This window comes from Prosopis cineraria, unplaced genomic scaffold, assembly GCF_029017545.1.
Source record: "Prosopis cineraria cultivar Desert tree isolate PC_DT_omini unplaced genomic scaffold, ASM2901754v1 PC7, whole genome shotgun sequence".
Classification (NCBI taxonomy): domain Eukaryota; kingdom Viridiplantae; phylum Streptophyta; class Magnoliopsida; order Fabales; family Fabaceae; genus Prosopis; species Prosopis cineraria.
In genome coordinates, this window is record NW_026555338.1 from 15,146,484 (window position 1) to 15,168,341 (window position 21,858).

Here is a 21,858-nt window from a genome sequence, read left to right on the forward strand (position 1 = left end):
AAATTATCAAAACAAAGAGTTTTAAACATATGAATTTTAAGTGTGAGATTTGACATACAAAATTTAAAACTTAAAATCCAAATCTATCCATTTAAATGTACTCATTTTGATGGAGCTTTAGCAAGTTGACATAAAAAAATTATTTCAAGAGAAGAGTGTCATTAATTATGGAAAAATTACATTTCCACCCTTAATGTGAAAATGACTCATATTTATGGATTTGGATTTCAAATTCATGTATTTAAATTTCTGTTTGGGTAGTTTAAAAAATTGCAAATTCTAATATTAAAATCCTTTGGTTGAACTATGCAAGAAATTTTAAATTACCATGATCAAATTTTATTTTTATTGTTTTGTATTTAAAATTATCAACAAAATTTACCCTTCAAACATTTTATCCTAATCATTTTTTTAAGAAAATCTGATCAATAGAAAAAAACTAAAAATTTAATTTAAAATGATGAATTATAGAATTCATTCGTCATTCAACAAAAACGCAAAATATTAAGAACATTATTAAAATTATTAAGAACCAAAACAAAGTATTCTCAATACCAAGTTAAGCAAAATGTTAAAGAATATTATTATCAAAGTTTTCAAACACCAAAACAAAAATTCACTTTCATTTTTATTTACACTTATAATCTGACTTTGAGTCACAAAACACATGAAGTCCTTGAATGCATGGAAATCCTAAGCCACAAGGCTCAGAGACAAATCAAAGAATAGGGCATATAAGCTTGCCAATATCATAATAAACGAGATGAACATTTAACAATGTTCTAACTCTATCAATAAAACCTGTGTTGGAAATGCGAGCTCGCCAAGAATTTGGAATAGATGATTTCTACTTGGAATAAATTATCTGAGAGGCAAATCAAGATAACGTGAGAATATATTTTGACTATAAATCAAATTCAAAATGGCTTGCAACAAATTTCAGTTCCAATACAATCAAACAGCATCAATGTAGAAACTACTAAGAAACCTTTGACTAAAAATTAAATAAGTTCTAATACAAGAAAAACTTATATTGCTCTATCAATTTGGTATATATTCATTCTACATTTGCATACTACAAATTAAATAAGTTCTAATATGTGTCAATTCATGTGTTACTCGAATATTTCTAGTATTCTCCTCATCTCCAATTTCATTCTCAACTTTTGAAGAATTTTTTCTCAATCTCCATCCACTTCTCTTAATAAGTCATCATCAGATGTTTCCTCCCTTACAAAGTTGTGAAGAATAACACACGCATTTATAATTTTGACTTGAATCTTTTCATTAAAAAAAAAGCTTGCAGTTTGTAAAATAGTCCATCGCTTTTTTAATAATCCAAATGCTTTTTCATTGGTGTTTCTTGCTGATGAGTGCCAAAGATTCAATAATTCTTTATAATTTGATAGTGTATTTACTCTCCATAAATTAAGACGATACCTTATTCCTCAATATGGACCTACAATGCTCGGATCGTTTAGAAATTCTACAAATTCTTGTTTATATTTCATACTGAACAGGGGTTAAATAAAGAGAAAGTTTAACCACCTAAATATGACAAAAGTAGGAACTAGAGTATTCTGGAATATCTTTTTTTCCTGACATGTAAATTTTTTTCATCTATTTTGCTGTTAGAATAATCATACAATAAAATTATTAGTTATGACGTACTTATAAAAAAGTTATTAGTTATGGTTAAGTTAGATTCTAATAATTTTTAGGCAAGACTTATTTGTAAAATATAAATGAAATCGTGTTTTAATTTATATTTGGAAAAAGGATATTTTTAATATTAAAATAAATACAAACATTAACATTAAATATAGATGTTCCTAAACAATGTTCGCATGAAAAAATATATTACTGAGTATTGAAATAGCGGCATTACGATTGGTTTTCACACAAACTCCTGAAAAGAAGACACTATACATATGACATGATCCAACGTACGAAGATCTGGAAATAAGAGAATAATTTACTTACAAATTTCAAATGCTAAATAATATATAAAAAAATTACAATTTTGGTCAAAATATTGTAAATGCTACAAATAATCAGTTAACAAGATACATCTTGTTTTACATGTCAATCTAATATCTCAATTCATATATAATTGAATATGATAAAGTAAAGTAATTTTGTACGTACTTGAGGAATCCATTGATCACTTAAGAAAGCTCGATCACCTTAAGTGTAGACAGACGCACAACCCACTGGACCCCAAAGTTTTTAGAGAATACAGAGATAATGGAGTAGAAGAAAATGTATCGTGTATTTAGTGGTTATCAACTGATTGACTTATAAGGATCAGATCAATAACTGCCTCATTAAATAATTAAATAATTAATTTCATTATCTCTGACTCAGTCAGTTAAGAGATAGGGAATAACTGACAACTACTGGGTTGTGGGTTGGGCCTCTGTCCATTGGGCTCACTTGTGTGGTCCACTTATTACGGTCCACACAAGATCATAAAGACCAATATGTTTGGGCTTATTAATTAATGTTAATCCACAAATAAATAAATATTCCAACATTACACACATTATATAACTATAACATTTATGATATCTTCATTCATAGTAAGAAACATCCAACATATTAAGGTGCAGCTCCCTTCATTCTTCAAATGCTAACTCTAGACCCACCCCACCTGATATATGACACACCATTTTAGGATAGGTTTTTATTAGTAGGTAAAAACCAATTTTAACAATGGTTAAAGAACTGCTATTGTTATAGGGGATATTAAAAATCAGTGACTTTCAACTGCGGTTAAACAACCATTGTTATATAAAATATTTTCAATAGTAGTTCCAAGTGTGCTATTGAAAGTTGCCAACTTTTTATTTTTGTCTTAAAAATGACTTTCAATATCACTTGTCACGTGCAAAATGTTGAAAGTATCATTTTCAACAACAGTTGTGACTATAACTGATGTTGAAAGTATCACATTCAATATTGGTTGTAGTCACAATTGATGTTGAAAGCCTTAATTTTTTTTTAATGTTACATCTGTTTCTAGTTATTCCCCATTCCTGCAAACGCTAAAAATTTCCTATACAATCTAAACCTAGACAGCCAATATCAGTACATAAAAAGAATGTAAAATTTAATAGAAATTACATAAAACTTAAATGTTCTATCAATTTCCTAAAAACTATCTAAACCTTACATAGCATCTGCAAAAGATTCTGCTCAGTGTGTGATGATGTCATCAATCTTTTCCTTGGAGAATGAATTTGCAATGTCAAACATCTAAAGTATAAGATTGCAATTAAAATATTAACTAACTGATTCAAAATAACAATAAAATTAGCTTTTCAAAAATATATTTACCTCATTAGTAAATTTAATCATTCCTAATGTGATGATGTTAAACATGTGCCTCATCCCATATGTGCTACACAAACTAGATTTCACTGGTTGCTTACGAGTTTGTATAAGAACATATGTCTAAATGAAAGTAAATGATGGAAATTGCAATAATACAAAGTTAATTGAAATATCAAAATTTGAATGTACAAGATCCGCTATCAAAATTAAAAGTAGGATATCATAAATTTCTCAATGAATTCACATATGTCCATGCAAAAAAATTAAGTGAAATAAATCTTTGAGTAAAGATACGTAATGCAGAAAACATTACGCAATGAAACTTACACACTACAGTTCAGAGATGAAATTACTTTAGTCTTTGAATGAAAACTTTGGAAAAAAATGTATTCAAGCTAGAAATGTAAAATAGAGAAAACAATAAGGTTGCATTTAGAAGGTTGAATTTGGGATAGGAATTTAGATTTGAAGTCTCATATTTAAAATCTCACATTTAATACTTATAGATTCTAAATTTTTTATTTGGATGATATAATTTTTTTTTAACTCTACCTATGTTTTATAGTTGGTTCCAATCCCAGGTCAAGGAGGAGGGTTGTGTTAGGCCCTCAACAACTAACGTAAAACTTTGTTAAATCTCACATGGAAATAGGCAATAGATTTTTTTGTGCTAATGCTAGGTCTTCCCAGTAAGTAACATGCTACATTACTCGAGTGCAGTGATAAGTGAGTTAGAGTTGCTACATCGATGTCCGGATGTAATGTTAAATTAGTAAGGGCTATCACATTATTTTGGATGAGTGCAGCTAAAGAAGTTAATCCATGTGAGCAAAATTAGATTTGGTACTTGAAATGTTGGGACCTTGACTGATAAATCTATGGAGGTGGTAGGAGCTATGATTCAGAGAAAATTTAATATCCTGTGCCTGCAGGAAACTAAATGATATGGGAAACAAGCTAAAGATATATAAGGTTTTAAACTCTAGCACACTAGGAAAGTAAACACATGCAATGGAGTGCATATTATTATTGATAAGGAGTGGAAGAAGAACGTGGTAGAAGTTAATAGAATTGAAGATAGAATTATTTCCTTAAAAATGATCAGTGGACAGGAGATTGTCAATGTTATTAGTGCTTATGCATCTCAAGTTGGGACAGAAGCCAATCTTAAAGAATTATTTTAGGAAGACTTGGAGGGGTTGATCCAAAGCATACTATATAATAAAAAGATCTTTATTGGAGAAGACTTTAATACTCAAGTTGGGAGGGAGACAGGTCATTATGCAAAGGCACATGGTGGTTTAGGTTTTGGGGAGCAAAATAATGAAGGACAATCTATTCTTGATTTCTCTTTGACGTATGATTTCAAGATTGCTAATACTTGTTTCAAGAAGAAGGATGAGCATCTCATCACTTATAAAAGTATAGCTTCAAGATCACATATTGATTTCTTTTTGGTAAGGAATGTTGATAGAAGACTTTGTAAAAATTATAAGGTGATACTTGGGGATGCTGTAATGACACATCATAGAGTCCTTGTCCTTGATGTGTGTATTATGAGTAAAAACCAAAAGCAACAACAAGTAATAACTTAAAGGATTGGCAATTAAAAGGTGAAAAGTGAGAAATTTTCAAGAGAAATCTCTTAGCTGAAGGGGTATGGGAGTCTCGAGGAAGCGGAAACATCTTCTAGGAGGATTTGGCTATAAAGACAAGGAAGGTTGCAAAAGAAGTTTTGAGAGAATTAAGAAGTTTTAGTCTGAGAGATAAGGAGTCATGGTGGTGGAATGATAGCGTATAGGAAAAAATCAAGTATAAGTAGTGTTTTAAAGCCATCTATTTGTACAATAATGATGGAAATTAAGAAAGGTATCGTATGGCTAAAGGGGAACTAAGAAGGCAGTGAGTGAAGCTTGTTCTAAAGCATTTGAAAGACTCTTATAATAGTCTTAGGACAAAGGATGGAGAACAAAAAATTTATAAGATTGCTGAGAGTAAGGAAAGAAAATCAAGAAATTTAGAACAAGGTGTATAAAGGATGAAGAGAAATGTTTTGGTCACAGATAGTGATATTAAAGACAGATGAGAGACATACTTTTCTAAACTTTTCAATAATAGCAGGAGTTTGTCAATTAATTTGGAAGATTTAGTAAATCCTGAAAGAGAGCAAAATTTATCATTTTATCAAAGAATACAAGCTTGGGAAGTAAAGGAAGCTCTTAAGAAAATGGTAAATGATAGAGCCAATGGATATAATTGCATCCCTATTGAAATGTGAAAATGTTTGGGTGAAGAAGAGGTACGGTGATTAACTAAGTTATTTAATAAGATCTTATAATCTAAGAGAATGCCTGATGATTAGCGAAGAAGCACCTTAGTTCCTATTTATAAAAATAAAGGAGATATCCAGAATGGTGCTAACTACAGAGGGATTAAACTTATGAGTCATACTATGAAATTATAGGAAAGAGTGATTAAGCATAGGTTAAGATTGAAAATTAGTATTTCTAAGAATCAGTCGGCTTCATGCCAAGTAGGGCGATTATAAAAGCAATTTATTTACTAAGGAGATTAATGAAAAAGTATCGATGCAAAGGTAAAGATTTAAATATGGTTTTCATTGATTTGGAAAAAAACTTATGATTATGTACCAAGAGAAGTACTTTGGAAGGCATTGGAAAAAAAAAGTGGCTGAGTTGCCTAATTTGAGCTATACAAGACATGTATAAGGGGACAACAACTAATATAAGAACGTCTGGTGGTGAAACAAAAGACTTTGTTATAAAGATTAAATTGCATCAGGGATTATCTTTGAGTCCTTATTTGTTTGATCTAATTTTTGATGTTTTGACTGAGCATATTAAAGAGGAAATTCCTAAATACATGCTTTTCGTGGATGATATAGTTCTTATTGGTGAAACAAGAAGAGATTAATTTTAAACTTAAGTTATGGAGGAGGACATTGGAGTCAAAAGGTTTCCTACTGAGTCCGTGTAAAACAGAATATCTATATTGTAATTTTGATAAAGGATCAATGAGTAGTAACTTGGAAGTAAAATTGAGTGATCAGATCATACCTCAAGTAGAAAAGTTTATATATTTAGGAGCCATTATTCAAGATAATGGGGAAATTAATGGAGATATTGCACATAGAATACAAGCTGGGTGGTTTAATTAGAGAAAGGCTAAAGGAGTTATTTAGGATTGTAAGATACCTAATAAACTTAAAGGATAATTTTATTGAACTGTTATGAGACAAGAAATATTATATGATAGTAAATGTTGGGCTTTAACAAGAGAGCAAAAACATAAAGTTGGAGTAGCAGATATGAGAATGTTGAAATGGATGTGCAGATATATACATAAAGACAAAATCCAAAATGAGGGAATATGAAAAAAAGTGGGCGTTGCACCTATTAAAGAAAAAATGGTAGAAAATTATTTGAGATGGTTTAGATATATACCAAAAAGACAACGGGAGGCACCTGTGAGGAGAGTAGAACAAATGGCTTTGAGCCCTGTCAAAAAGGGTAGAGGAAGGCTAAAGAGAACACTTTTAAAAATTGTTGAGCAAGACTTTTAATTAACAATATTTCTAAAAGTTTAATAAATGATAGAGCATAATGGCATTATATAATACATGTAGCCAACCCCACTTAGTAGGATAAGGCTTGTTTTTGTTGTTGTTGATGATGATGATTATATACAAAATTTTAAATTATAATATTAAAATCCTTTATTTTGATCTTAAATAAAATTCCAAATTTGAATTCTATATTTCAATTTAAAAGCAACTTGGACAATATTGGCAATTCAGTCTTAGTTAAAATCAATACTCTATATGACTGACTACCATCGGCACCTATCGGGATAAGAATGTAGACTTCCATTGGGACCATATCGTCGATAATGATTGAGACCGGACAGCTAACTTCCAATGGGACTGGATCCTTAACACCAATTGAGGCCTACTTGCCGGCATTGATCAGGACAGGACTATCAAAGCTGACAAAGATTGGAGTACAGGCGACGACCAAAATAGGACGAGCGACTTCCATCAAAATTGAACCTCTTGCATAACATCCTAAACTTCAATCCAAGAAACTAGTGCTAATTATGTATAAATTAATAATTAATGGATGGAATATGGTTTTCAATAAAGGATTAATATGTGGTATTAGATGGTTGGTCTGTTAGTAGGATTGATTGGCGAGACAATGACGCAGGATATAACGTGTGATCACCTATGAGATTTGTCCTATAGTGCCACATGCTGTGACATGTGCTACTTGCGCCACGGTGTATGGCACAGAATTTAGATAAGTTGGGACATCGATTAGCTTGTGGCTCAGATGGGAAAAGGAAGAAAAAACATATGGAAGAGAGGGAGAAGGACTAGCTGTGCTAGGGCAAGAGTTTTTAGGAGTTTGCTTCAACCAGTAACTTTTTAATAAGTTTGTACCACCTTATGCAACATTTCTACCTTAATTTCTCTAAGTTTAGTTAGTAGAGAAATTGCATTAGGGAGTTTTAGAAGGTTAAAATCTAATAGGAAGGTTTAAAAAGGGCTATTGGGTGTGAAACTAAAGTTTTACGACTGGTCTAAGGTTTAATAGTTGAACCTTAAGAAAAGAGGCTTGGATTGGCTCAAATGATTAGGTCAAAAGGGGTAAATGATTGGATTAAATGAGTTAAAAGGGTATTTTGGTCACATTGATGGCCTAGGTAGAAGTGGTTATAGTGATTTGGCTAAGTAGACTTAAAAGAAGTGCTAATAGATTGAGTTATATGATAAGGAATTTGACTTAGCCAAATTATTACTTTGTGTAAAGTATTAGAGATCGATAAAGGATGTTTTGTTGTGTAGATTGAGCATTTAGGGAGTGCTCATAGGAGTTTATACAATCTAAGAAGTTCAGCATGAATAGTAACCCTAGTAATAAAGGTAAAGGTAACTAGAGTAACCCTTTTGTCTATTTGTTTGTAAAATTATTTACAAGTATTTTATATAAATTGTATACATTATGTTTTATGAACTGATAGAGTAGTAGTATTGTGAAAGGATTATGCATGCGTGTGGGTGAGTGATGTTTGTGATGTATAGGAAGAGGCATATGCATTTGCATCCGTGAGTACACCCTAGACTAAGGTAGGGGGTCACAGCCCTACTCTATGTAATGCTAGGAAGTCTTAAGCATAGAGCTTGCTCTGCCAGGAAGGACTTAGGAATATATCCTTAAGTATACCCTAGACTAAGGTAGGAGGTCGTGGCCTTACTCTATGTAAGGCTAGGAAGTCCTAATAATCTAAGCATTGAGTATGTTTCGCTAGTAAGGACTCAGGAGACTATTCATATTTATGATACCTGGTATGAGACAGTGGTTTGGTAAGCCCTATTTAGTGTGAGGCTGGAAGTCCTGGTCTGAATGTAGAGCTTGCTCCACTAGGGGGACTGGGAGTGCATGAGCATAGTGATGATTGAGTATGATATCGTGTATATGCCTATCTATATTGTTTTTATTGAAAATGATGCTACTTTATCTTTTATTCTTGATTTTACTTACTAATCGATATTTGGGGTTTATCTAAATTATTGGGACGTATGTCTCACCTCGTTACCTTTTGTACATAGGTGAAGAGAGCTCTAAAAGGTTAGGAAAGGAAGCGAGGAAAGAGTAGCTTTGTTTTTAGCAGTGGTATAAAACTACCCTGTGGTGTAATGAATGTATATGATTATATTTAAGAATTTGGTTACCAACTAGGATGCATATATGTGTGGTTGTATTGTTTTGAGAACTTGCTTATATATATTGTATTGCATCTCGCTGAGTGCATTACAGTGTTGAATACGTGGATAGGCCTAAATGCTATTCAAGCAAGTATGTGTTATGTTATATAACTTGTTCCACTAGTAATGAATATGAATTGTCATGTGATAATGTGTGTTTATGTGAAACTTGACTAAATGGTGGGGCTTAGCCCTGTTTGTGTAAGTCAAGTGAAATTGTGAATCGTAACCATATGGTGAGGTTTAGCCCTATATGTGGAGGTTAGACTATTGAAAGTAGAACAAGTATATTGTTTTTATATGGTTATAGGTATTATCTCATATAAGACCAAAAAGTGTGTAATGTAGCATTAAGAGGTCAAATTGTGATCATGATATGTTGTATGTGATATAATGTGTCAATCAAGTGTGTTTGATCCTTTTGGATTTAGTTCAAGGCCTAAAGTGATCTAATAAAGCAATGTGTGAGAATTAAGTACTTAAGGGGCTCAAATTTTGAAATGAAAATAGCTTTGTACACTTGGATGTCCAATTTAAGATTGGACATTTGGATCATGTCCAAATATATCTCATTAGATAGACTGTGTCATTAGTTTCATGTGGGTACTTGAATCACTCTAATCAAACATTGTGAAAATGGTGCATGGTGAAAGTTCGTATAAGAAATATACCATGACAATAGAATTTGATACATGTGTTGCGATGCGTGTTGTGCAAGCCGTGGCACATGTCACAGGACTAGAGCACATTACTCTATACCACATGCTACGACATATGGTGGTGTACGCTGTGGTGCATGGCCTATTTTTAGGGAAGATTATTTATTGTTTTCTTTTAAGTGGGTATGAGTCTACACTTTCGTTAACCTTTTTTATTGAATATATTTTTTATGAAGTTGAGATCCCACATTTTAAAAATAATTAAAGGCTTGTTTATATCTTTTTTCTTGTATTGTAATTGTATTGTGATGTGTGGTTGGATTAGTAAAGTTTGGACAAAATAGGGGACTTTACATCTTCTATTAACTAGGATAGGATCGCTGGTGCAAACTAGGATAGGATCATAGGTGCTGACTTGGACCAAACCTTTAGCGGTCTATTCTCGATTGAGGTCATCATTCTAGTCCCAGTCCCGAGCGACTATCCATTCTTGATTGGTATTGGTGGTATTTCCTGGTCAGTGCCAATGGTCCTATCCCCATTGATACTAGTAGCCTGATCCTAGTAGAAATTGGCCTTTTGATCTCTTCGTCACTTGTACTCTAGTCCCATCAGCACCAGCAGTCCAATTTTGCTGGACGCTATTTTCTCAATCCCAATCATTACCTGTACTCCTGTACACCTAACCACTGGTGCCAACCAAGACTAGAGCACAAACAATAACCTGGACTAGATGGCTGACTTCCACCAAGACTAGACCCTCAGGGCTAATCAGGATTAGAGTGTAGGAGATGACTGGGATGGGTGGTTGACTTCTACCAAGACCTGATCATTAGCACTGAATAGGATAATATCACTAGCACCGACTAAGATAGGACTGTCGGGCCTTCATCGATTCCATCCCAATCATGGTAGGAACCGGTCGTCTGATCTAAGTTGCAAGTAGTTGTCCAATCCTAATTAGTATCGATAGTATTGTCGTGGTCAGTGCCAATGGTCTTGTCCTAGTGCTAGTAGAAGTCGACCATTCAATCTTGTCGTCACCTGTATTTCAATCTCGATCGACGCCAACAATTTAGTCTCAATAGAGGTCAGTTGTTTGGTCCCATCGCTACCTGTACTCTGGTCCCAATTAAGGCCAGTAGTCCAATCTCAATGGAAATCAACCTTTTGGTGCCAATCATTGCCTACACTCGAGTCCCAATAGTCGCCGGTGGTCCGGTCTCGGTAGAAGTCAACTGTCAGGTCCCTATTGGCACCAGCAGTCTAATCCCGATAGTTGTTGGCCATTCAGTTTTATTTGGTACCAATCACTTGATCCTGGTCGTCACCAGCAATCTGGTCCTATTCAACACTGTCGACAAGCTAGCCAAATTACAAAGAGATTAAGGTAGGATTTGAAATAATATGGGTTTAGAAAGGATTTTAAATTATAAGGAGATTGAGATAAAACTTGGATTTAGATTTAGGTTAAATTCAAATCCATACATTTTTAATTACCAAAACAATGAATTTAGTTAAAATCCAAATCCTTATGCATCCAAACATAGCATAAGAGTTTAAGCTAGAAATATATTTACCTAAAATTTAGAAGGAATAAATGTTTAATAGCTAGATCTTCCCACTTTAAGTCATCCCAACAGTTTTCTTGCCCTCTTATTTCCTTCAAATATTTTGTGGAGCTTCAATCAAAAGGGAGTTTTTTTAGATTTGGGCAATTAGTTATTACAATACCTTCAACCTTAGGTAAAGGCAAAGCCTTTTTGTAGATGCTCCTTAGAGTTGGCATATTTCCCAAATACATTGTCTCCAAATTTGCAAATATGCCATCCATATTTTACTTGTCATTCTTATCTTTAGTTTCCACAATAACTTCCTCAAGCAAACTACATTAAGTTACATGAAGCTAACGTTTAGGAACGTATTTGAGCCATGTCAAATGTGTTATTGAATGACATTCGACAAAAATAGTATTACTTAGCTTGCAAAATATGTTAAAGTGATTAACTAATGACACTTCCAAACTATTCCCTTTGATCCTAGGTATAACTTATTTCCACCAACTTCATCAATATCAATACAACAAAAGTACAAAAAATTAAAGTAAGTCAAATTCCATGTATAAATCTCAATTAAAAAGAAAAAAGTAAATAAATAATACAATATTATTTTTTCTGTTTCTCTGTCTTACTTTTCATGGATAGTTTGGGAGTTTTAATTTAAAATAAAATAATCCCATCAACTAATGACTTATAAGTCAACCAGATTGTACTTCTAGATTGTGCATAGTATATAGGACCATCATGAAGATTTATTCTTTCCAAACATTTCCATTTTTCCATAGATGGAACTATTGAAGCATGGAATGCAATACCCACGCCCCTAATGCAATGTTGCAACTTGGATGAACTTAATTTGTTGACGCAAGAGGGAGTAACTAGTTTTATGCTTAAATCCTCCAAGAATGGTAGTGACTCTAATTGCTCCAATATTAATTCCTCTATTGTATCATTGGCTTCCCACCATTTTTTTTGTAGTAACCTAGAACACCCTTAACCTCACAGGACTAGAATCAATGTTTTGTAGGACAAATACTTTCAACCCCTTTGAGTTTTTCATCTCCATAGAGAAACTTTTCTGCAATACTACATCTTGATAACTCAAAATATTCTAACTTCATCAACAGTCCTATTTCTTTAGGAAGACTGATCACTTTGTCGGTATTGTTAAAACTTAAAACCTTCAATTCATTCAAGAATTGGAGATTTCCCAAATCATTTATGATTGAGAAGTTCCTCCTGAGTAAGCTCACAAGGTGTGGACAAAATGAAAGATTCCAAGTTTGCATCTCTCTGTGATGGTAGTCCATCATAATTGAGATCTTTTCAACAATAGGATTATCACTTTCTAATGATTTTAATGCTTCCTGTTGCACTAGGATTTTATTTTTGTTTTGATCTTGATCAACCAAAGAGCCATTTTGAATCACATCATGCAACTTAATCAGGAATTTTCCATCAGCTTCCACAAGACATGCAACCTTTGAGTTTTCAACTAAATTTTGACCGTGATTAAAGGCATAATCAATAGTATGATAATCTCCAAGGAATACTTCTCCAATCCATAAGATAATTACTTCAAGAATAAAAATTGTTTTATCCTTTGGGTATGAAGCAAGGTACAAGAAACACTTTTTTCTCCATGTCATTAGGAAGGCTATCGTAACTAAACTTAAGAATGAAGAACACTTCCTCTACCATACCTTTAACCTTAGAAGGGAAGCTTTGCAAATTGTTTATAACATGCCTCCACTGTTGGGGGTTCTTTTGACCAGCCATAGATTGTCCAAATGTAATCAAAGCAAGTGGTAACCCCTTGGATTCAAGGACAAGCTGTTTTGCTAGGCTATGTATATCAGGGTTAGAGTTTAGAGTTTCTTCCCCCACTTTCACGCAAAACAAATCAAAAGCCTTTTTATTTGTCAAACATTTTACTTCAAACTTTTTTGCTTGCATTTGGTCACAAACATTTTCAACTCGTGTCGTTAACAAAACTTTTGAATGATTTGTCTCTGGAGGTGGAACCCCTATGCTATTAAGATCTAATCCTTGCCATAGATCATCTAACATAAGAAGAAACCTTTTCTGTTTCATAACATCAAAAATTTGTCTAATTTTCTCATCTTTGCTTTTATCCTTTCAATCAAATGCCTTTTCTTTTGGAGATATCATCCATAATTTTCTCTATGTCACGATCTTTTAATACCACAACCCAAATCACCAATGCAACCGAGGAGAATTGTTTTCCTAGCCCAACCGAGGTCATACAAATAAAAAACGCCCACATTTCCATCTTCGATGCTATCCCATACCTTGTTTAGCATCTCACCCATGCTCACGGTTTTAGGTACAAGCACTTCTTTGACAAGCTTTTGGAGCAACTTATAAGCAACATGGTACTATTGAATTTTTCTCATTCAATCATCAACTTATTTACACGATCTAGGGTCTTGACAACCTTTCTTCCAAATTCATAACTTGACAGTCAATTCTTGTGGAAATATTTGCCCAAATACTTATCTTGAACTATTATAGCACCTTGTTTATGAATATCTTCTGCAATCTATAGATACAAAAGAAAGAAGAAAGTTTCAAATTTTAAACTCATTTCGCTCAGGTTCAGCCACATACTGAAGTAGGATATGAAATCATTTAACAATCATTGAAGCAGAATGATAAGTTTTGGGTAAGCAGTTAATACCGTTTGGACATTGTTCACACTTTGCAGCCAATAATTTACTTGTTTTGTCCTTCCCATACGCGGATTGCTTTCAGCTAGGTGGACCCATCGCTTCACATCTTCACTTTGATTTTGGAGCCAAGTCCAATGCTCTGTGGGAGATTGTAGGTTTTCCTCCAAATGAGAAATGACAGCAATTTACTGTCAAGGAAAAAAAAAAACAAAAGAAAAGAAAAGAAAGCAGCTAGTTTTGCTGTGCAGTCACAAAAGCACTTGATGGCATCCCAGATCGGAGTGGCAAGTTCCATGGCTCTCTTCTGATGAGATTGATGGATGGATGTGTGGAATGAGTGTCCTGCGTATGTAGTTCTAGCCTTCTAGGTCATTTTATTTGTCTTAAATTATGGAACTAAGTTTAGGTAAGAAGTTTTGTATATTTGATGGGGCTATGTAATGCAATATTACGGGTTTTTCCCAATGGATGTAGAACATTGGCACTCTAGCCTTTTGAACAATATGTATTAGGTGCACGAGCACCTGTTAAAATATTAATATAAGTTAACTATAGCTATGTTTTCCAATGTATTCTCTTTATCAGTTATAATCCAATATATGTTAAATTTATTAGGTCATTTGAAATGGCATGTATGTGGCTGCTTATTTTATTTGTTATGTGCCACAAATGAAAATTGAATGGTCAATTATGGACTCTTGATTACAATTCAGTGGTAATTTGCATTTTACTTATTTTAACTTATCTCACAGTTATTTATGCAAATCACTGTTTGCATGTTATTAAAGTCATCAACCCCATGTTGGATATGTTTGTCTTGAATGAGGTAATCCAACCGTATGGTTTTTATCTTTTGTCATGTTGCTTTTTTAACTTTTGTCTACCGTCAAAACAATGTTCAAAAGTGAATATTTTGACCAATGGGTATTAATTTTTACATATATCAAGGACTTTTCAGTAATTAAATAGTGGGGGCTGCCTTTTCGATCAATTGCCTTCTGTTTGCAACAAAACGTGCCACTATTCTGTCTTTTGTGGGGTTTTTTTTTTTTTTTTTGTAGTGTCTTGCTGTCAGTGCGTTTTTGTTTGTTTGTTGGTTGACCATCAATTCATCATGTTGCCTTCAGTTCTTTTCTGCATAGTATTGTGTTGTGCATCTTCAACATACAATCTAATTTTCACTTCCTGCTACAGTTCCAAATATTCTTACAATTGGCTTGAAAAGATTTCAGCTATGAGTAATTTTTAAAACACTCTATTCCTAAGTTGTTTAATGGTTAAAAATTTAGTTTTATATATCTACCAATGGCCTTATAATCTAACAGCATGCAAGTTTTCCTTTAAGTTAGAGATCATAGGTTGTATCTCACTTGTAACTTCAGTCTATTAGTTCGTGCCCCTTTAATTTCAAAAAAAAAAAGTTTTATCTGCTTAACAAAAAAGAAATATTTGTATCTAAGAATGGAATGCAATATACAGGGATGAAGGAGATCATATTATGTGTTCTTGACAATATTTTATTGGCAAAACTTGGCAATGCTACTTGATTACGTGCACCAGTATCATTCCAATTCTCGAAGAGGTTGAAGCCATGATGAGTCCATTAGCCTTCACAATTGTGCGTTCTACGGTTTTGGCCATCCCATATTCCATTAATACTGAAAGCAAGGGATTGGATGATGTTCGCATGGAGATATTTCAAATTTGCAATGACAGTATGTCTCATTTGTCAATGTTTATGAACATATTAAAAAAGGAAAATGACAATTAGGGACCCATAGCAACATTAATGGCAATTATGAATTCTAAATTATTGAAATTTCAATAATAGATCATAGTCTTTATTTACAATAAATCATCTTTTATTAATTGACTTGAGATTTACAACGGAATTTAGTAAATTCCTAAGAAACGTTAGAAAGATTTTCAATTATTTTTTATTAATTTTTCAAGCGATAGCAAAAAACCATAAGTGATTGTGACTTGCAATTTATAATTGACTTTTGTAAACTCCCAACTAACGTTACAAATAATTTCAAATATATTTAATAGATTTTTTAAGTGATTTATCTTTATATTGAAAGCAAAAATTATAAGTAATTGGCTAGTGAATTATAACTTGTTTTCGTAAATCTTTAACTAACATTACAAATAATTTCAAATATATTTACTTGATTTTTCAAGTAGCTTATAGGTATATCAATAGTAAAAAATTGGGATTCTTAACTAACTTGTAAATTCCTAATTGATATTATAAATAGTTTCAACTCTCAAGCATAATTAATAGATTTTTTAATTTAGTATTCATATTTTTAATTACAAGTAAGGATCATGGTCATTTATTGGAATTTCAATAATTTAAAGTTTGTAATTGTTGTTAATATTCTAATCAGGTTTCTAATTTTCATTTTCCCTATTAAATACTTAGCTGAAGCATTCTAGAAGAACATTATGTCTCATATTTTAGTAAGGTTAAAATCTGTCAAATGATGTAGTCTTTGCATGTCCTTTGGCCACTACTTCAGTTTAATATGTCATCCTTTTTTTTCCATTCTATTTTAAATATTTTTCATGTCAAGAATTGCCCCATGCACTTGTAGAAAAAATTAAACTTGTCAAGTTTTATTCTACAAATTGAATTGCACTTGTAGAAGCCTATGCCTATCATAGGTATAGATAATAAGTATAGATAATAATATTATTTATGCTTTTAATTCTATGAAAGTTGTTCATAGTTGATATGTGTGAAATTAACTTAAAACTTTTCTACGACATATTTATACACACACACACTTATTTCATCCTTGTCAGCTTGCTACTTCAAATTTTTCTTGATCACGAAAATTAATTCATTACTATTTGGACAAGATGTTGCCTACTAATATATGTTTGTAAGCATTGTCCTTGAAGCAATGAGTCTTGAGAAGCTCCACCATGAAGGAGGGGGAGCATTTGAGTTTTTGTTGGAATAATTTCTTCTATTTTTATTATAGTATGGGTGGTGTGGCATTAAGGATTAAAGTCTTGGTAATGGGATTGTGCCTGGATTTTTTTTTTTTTTTTGAGTGAAAGTGAAATATCATTAATCAAGAAAGCTGTACAAAGAGATCAGGCATTACAGCTGATCAAAGATGACAAAATTATAACAGAGATTTAAAATTGGAAAAAATTTTGATAGTATGATCCACAAGAGCTCGGACATGACTTAGGATTCCTTCTGCAGTGAAAGATTCATTAACAAAGATGCGTTGATTCCTGGCCTCCCATAATTTCCAACATAGTATGCATATTCCGATTTTTATTTGATTACTTTAAATCCTTCAATTCCTATTATTGGTGAGGGTGATGTGGAGGTAAATGATACGGAAGTGAATTGTTGTTACCACGGGATGTAGAAGTTTGCCCCATATTTCTCACCACCATCCTTTTAAGTAACTTTTATGTAATGTTCGCTTTTTTATTTTAAAAAAAATGATAGTAAAATTCCTTTAAATTATATAAATGTCAATATGATTATTTAAAATATTATAATTTTACTAAAATTTTTAGATACTTTTTTGTCAATAAATTTTAAATTAAAAAAATTATTGTACCTTTATTGACAAGTTATAATTTATTGTTCAATTATTACGATTATTTGAATAAAGTTGTAATTCTTTAAACAAAAATTGTGAATGGTGTTTATTATTTTGAGAACTTATTTTTCAATAATATATATTACACTTGACAAATAATTGTGATTTTTTATTTAACTTTTGTGATTCACAAAACAAAAGTTGTTATTCCTTAAGTAAAAGTTTTGATTAGGGCTTGTTTTTTAATAACAAAAATTACATTTGACAAGTTGTGATTTTTTGTTTAACTCTTGCAATTTACAAAAAAAAATTATAATTCCTTAAACATTGAGGCTTGTTACTTTCAGTAAAGGTAAAATAGTCTTTTTACTTTAAAATTTATTGACTTAGAGGTTCTTAATGACTTCATTGAAATTATGACATTTCAAGAGACCAAATTGTCATATAATTAGAAAGGATTTTATTGTCATTTATCTATTTTTCTTTGATTATTTTCTTAAAAAATTAATTATTTGATTTTTATAATTTTGATGCAATTGTAACTCTGTTCCTAAGGTTTAACTTATTATAACTTGGTTCTTATAGTTTTTACTTGATTTTAACTCAGTCACTCAATTTTAATTCTTGCAACTTAGTTCCTATAGTTTTAACTACATAAATGATGGTCCATATATTTTTTAAAAATTATAAAGATTAAAAATATTTTAAATTTTTAATGTTTATAATATTTATAAATATTAGAAGAGTTTAGTAATTTAAAATATTATTTATAAATTTTAACATAATCTTAACTTTATGGTTTTATTTTTTTAAATATAGAAACCAATATTTTAAATGGTGAAAACTATAGGGTCTAAGTTGCAAGAGTTAAAGTTGAGGGACTGATTTACAACCAAGTCAAAACTATAAAAATTAAGTTACAATAAGTCAAAGTTCTAATTGAGTTACAATTGAATTAAAATTAGATGCATATTGGTGTGTGTGTGTGTGTGTTAAATGAATTAGTGCTGCCCTTGTAATTCTTCTTCAGGTAACATTTCTTATCCCTTTCATTAAAAAAAAATAGTAATTACTGTGACCATGGAAAGTAATAGCTAGATTGAAAATAATGATCTCATGAATGCTTCTCTAAATATACTTAACTACAAAGCATTTTTGCTTAGATGTATATTTCTTGCTTGTTGCATTTATTCAATAAATGTATTATAATAAACTATATATTTTTTTTTTCTAAAATCAAGACAATAACACAAATGTAGAGTAGTCTCAAGATTTTAAATCTACACAATATAACAATATGCTAAAGTCATCTACATTAATATTTGTATACAAATATATAATTTCAGACTTGGAATATATTCTCACTGGTCTTATTTATAAGTCATTTCTACCAACCTCATCAATACCAATATAATAAAAGTAAAGGAATAAAATTAAGTGAAATTTCAAACATAACCTTCAGATAAAAAACAAAAAGCAAGTCAATCATATAATATTATTTTTTTTATTTTTTTCTCTCATACTTTTTACGGGTAATTTAAAAATTTTAATTTGAAACAAAACAATCCCATTAACAAGTAAAGTGGACTAGATTATACTTTTAAAAAGTGACTAATATATTAGACTAGAGGAGTAGTTTCTTATAATTTGTTAATTTTTCACATTTGCAAATTTTGCGTCAGGGAACATTAGATACATTTCTTTCTGCTCTTGCCGATCATCATTTCCTTCAAGCCCTGTTTATTTTATATAATTCTGTGAATTAAAGTAAGGACTTCTGTATCAATCTGTGAATTTAAGGAATGCACCGAAATTGTATTCAAATTTGATTTGAGATTTTTTCATGGGAAATTCATGCCTGTGTGTGTGTGAGAGAGAGAGAGAGAGAGAGAGAGAGAGAGAGAGAGAGAGAGAGTATTAGCTTAATTATGGATTACATCTTTTGATTAATTTTCAGCTAATGCAATGGTATCAACTGGCCTTGCTTTTTCAGGCTACCGATATATTATTTTAATATTGGCCAATAAGCTAATATTATATTAAAGATTAATGAGCATTTTAGACCTTAAAGTATTACGCGAATAGCATTATAAACCTTAAACTTTTAAAATGCATAAAAGCTCCTCTCAATTTCTAAATTTTGAGTCCCTCCAACCTCACCATTAAGTTAGAAAAAACGGTTGTTACTTTTATAATTGTAGGATCCAATCTCACGCTAATGTAACATTTATCTTAACCCTTAAAAATAATAGTTATTTTCTCCAATTGAATAGTAGGATTTCAGGCGTTTCAAATTTAAAATTTAAGGAAAGATTTTATATATTTCAAGAGTTTAAAGTCCAAAATACTATTCGTATAATAGTTTAAAATTTAGAATTCTTATTAATTCTTCATATCAATGGGCAAATACTTTATGTTTTACGTTAACATGTTTTATACAACAACAACAATAACAACAAGCCTTTATCCCACTAGGTGGGGTCGGCTACATGGATTGCAAGACGCCATTGTGCTCTATCATTTATTAAGCTTTTAGAAATATTATTAATTAAGAGATCACGTTCAACAACTTCCAAGAGTGTTCTCTTAGGCCTTCCTCTACCTCTCTTAATCGGACTCAAAGTTATATGTTCCACTCTTCTCACTGGTGCCTCCCTTGGCCTTCTTTGTACATGCCCAAACCATCTCAACCGATTTTCTACCATTTTTTCCTCAATAGGTGCCACCCTCACTTTTTCACGTATGTGCTCATTTCGAATTTTATCTTTACGTGTATGTCCGCACATCCATCGTAACATTCTCATCTCTGCTACTCCAACTTTATGCTCTTGCTGTTCCGTTAGAGCCCAGCATTCACTACTATATAACATTGCCAGAACATGTTTTATCTTTTAGCCAATTTAATCTAAACAAATCCAAATTTCCCCAAATGATTACATATATGGATTTTTGTTTAAAAACTAGCTTGAACCCCAAAACATTGTCAATTCTCGGAATCAAGTCACGCTTAAGGCTTATTATGCTTGGCGTTTGCCATTGGATGGATTAGTTCATTTTGCCATCAAGAGAATATGCCGATGTCTTGCCTGCATGTACATTGTTATCATAAGGATTTTATATCCTCTGGTACTATTTTGAAGTAGACTTCTCATTCAATTATACAGAACATAATCTCTCGTCTCAAAATTTGATAAACACCTCTTCAAGGTCTTTAACGAAGAAATGTTTTTCTTTACTTGTAGGTTTTCGTCATAGTTCCTATGTAACAGCATTATTGTGTGACTTTTTCTCTGTAGATATTCCTTTCGTAATGAATTTATTTTGACTTTTCCTTTGAAAAAAAAAAAAAAAGAAGTCAGGCTTAAGGCAATTGGCACTCACCAATTCCTTTAATACTCTTATATTTCTCTATCATTGAACATTAGATACATTCCCACATCCCACCCAATCCTAACTACCTGAGCTTTCCTCAGAAGGTTAAAGACTTCAATTCAATAATTTAACGAAAGAGAGAATTACATAAGTCTCAAAATAAAAAAATTAATTACTTATAAATTTCACTTACTTGTAAATAGTGCAGTTTAACATATAAATATAAAAGTTTGAGCTGTAAATAAATTGAAGAAATAATTAATTTTTTTTTATTTGAGGCCTGATTATAATTTTCCCTTGATCAAATGATAACTTGAAACATAACAACATACTATCCCAGAAAAAAATTTTAACTACTTCCCCACCGAGAAGAAAGGCTGACAGTTCCATTGCAGACAAGCTTAAGAACAAAACAAGGGTATATAAAATTGGACTTAATAAGGCATAACACAAATCAAAACTAGATCATCGCAATGCCCCCCTCAACTGTTCAAGTGCCCTGCAAAAGTTAAAAAATACTAATGTCATTTATATATTATTTTATTTATAACATGTGTCACTTTCCATCTCAAACACACTACACTTACCCTTCATTTGAATCCATTTGGATGTAAAGAAAAAGGAAAGATTACATTTAAATCCCACAGAAAAAAATTTATTACCCAAAAATTCCATAAAATTCACAAAATACTACCAAATCCTTTACACTTACAACTTGACTAAGGACATTTACAACTAAACAATGAACATTTACAACCTATAAAAGAAAATGACAACTTATAATAGTAAATTGCAAATATATGTTATCAATTGTAATTGTAAATGCTCTTAATCAAGTTGTAAATACATAAGACTTGAAACTTGAGAATATTTTAT

General features: G+C 31.6%; 1 protein-coding gene across 1 annotated transcript; it reads right to left on the minus strand.

The window, feature by feature from the left end:
- Positions 1-12,355: 12,355 nt before the first annotated feature.
- Positions 12,356-13,675, minus strand: LOC129316506 (putative disease resistance protein At4g10780). Its single transcript, XM_054960927.1, has 3 exons — positions 13,549-13,675; positions 13,046-13,405; positions 12,356-12,894 (listed from the first exon to the last, which is right to left on the minus strand). The coding sequence occupies exons 1-3, from the start codon at positions 13,673-13,675 to the stop codon at positions 12,356-12,358; spliced, it is 1,026 nt and encodes a 341-aa protein (XP_054816902.1).
- Between the last annotated feature and the right edge of the window lie 8,183 nt (positions 13,676-21,858).

Excerpts from the sequence above, each read along its gene's own strand:
- LOC129316506 (XM_054960927.1), bottom strand. The coding sequence starts at position 13,675 with ATGGGTGAGATGCTAAACAAGGTATGGGATAGCATCGAAGATGGAAAT. Across the intron at positions 13,406-13,548 it reads CATTGGTGATTTGGGTTGTG|ATGATCTATGGCAAGGATTA; the intron begins GTATTAAAAGAT and ends TTCTTATGTTAG. Across the intron at positions 12,895-13,045 it reads CTTCCCTTCTAAGGTTAAAG|TATTCCTTGGAGATTATCAT; the intron begins GTATGGTAGAGG and ends GGATTGGAGAAG.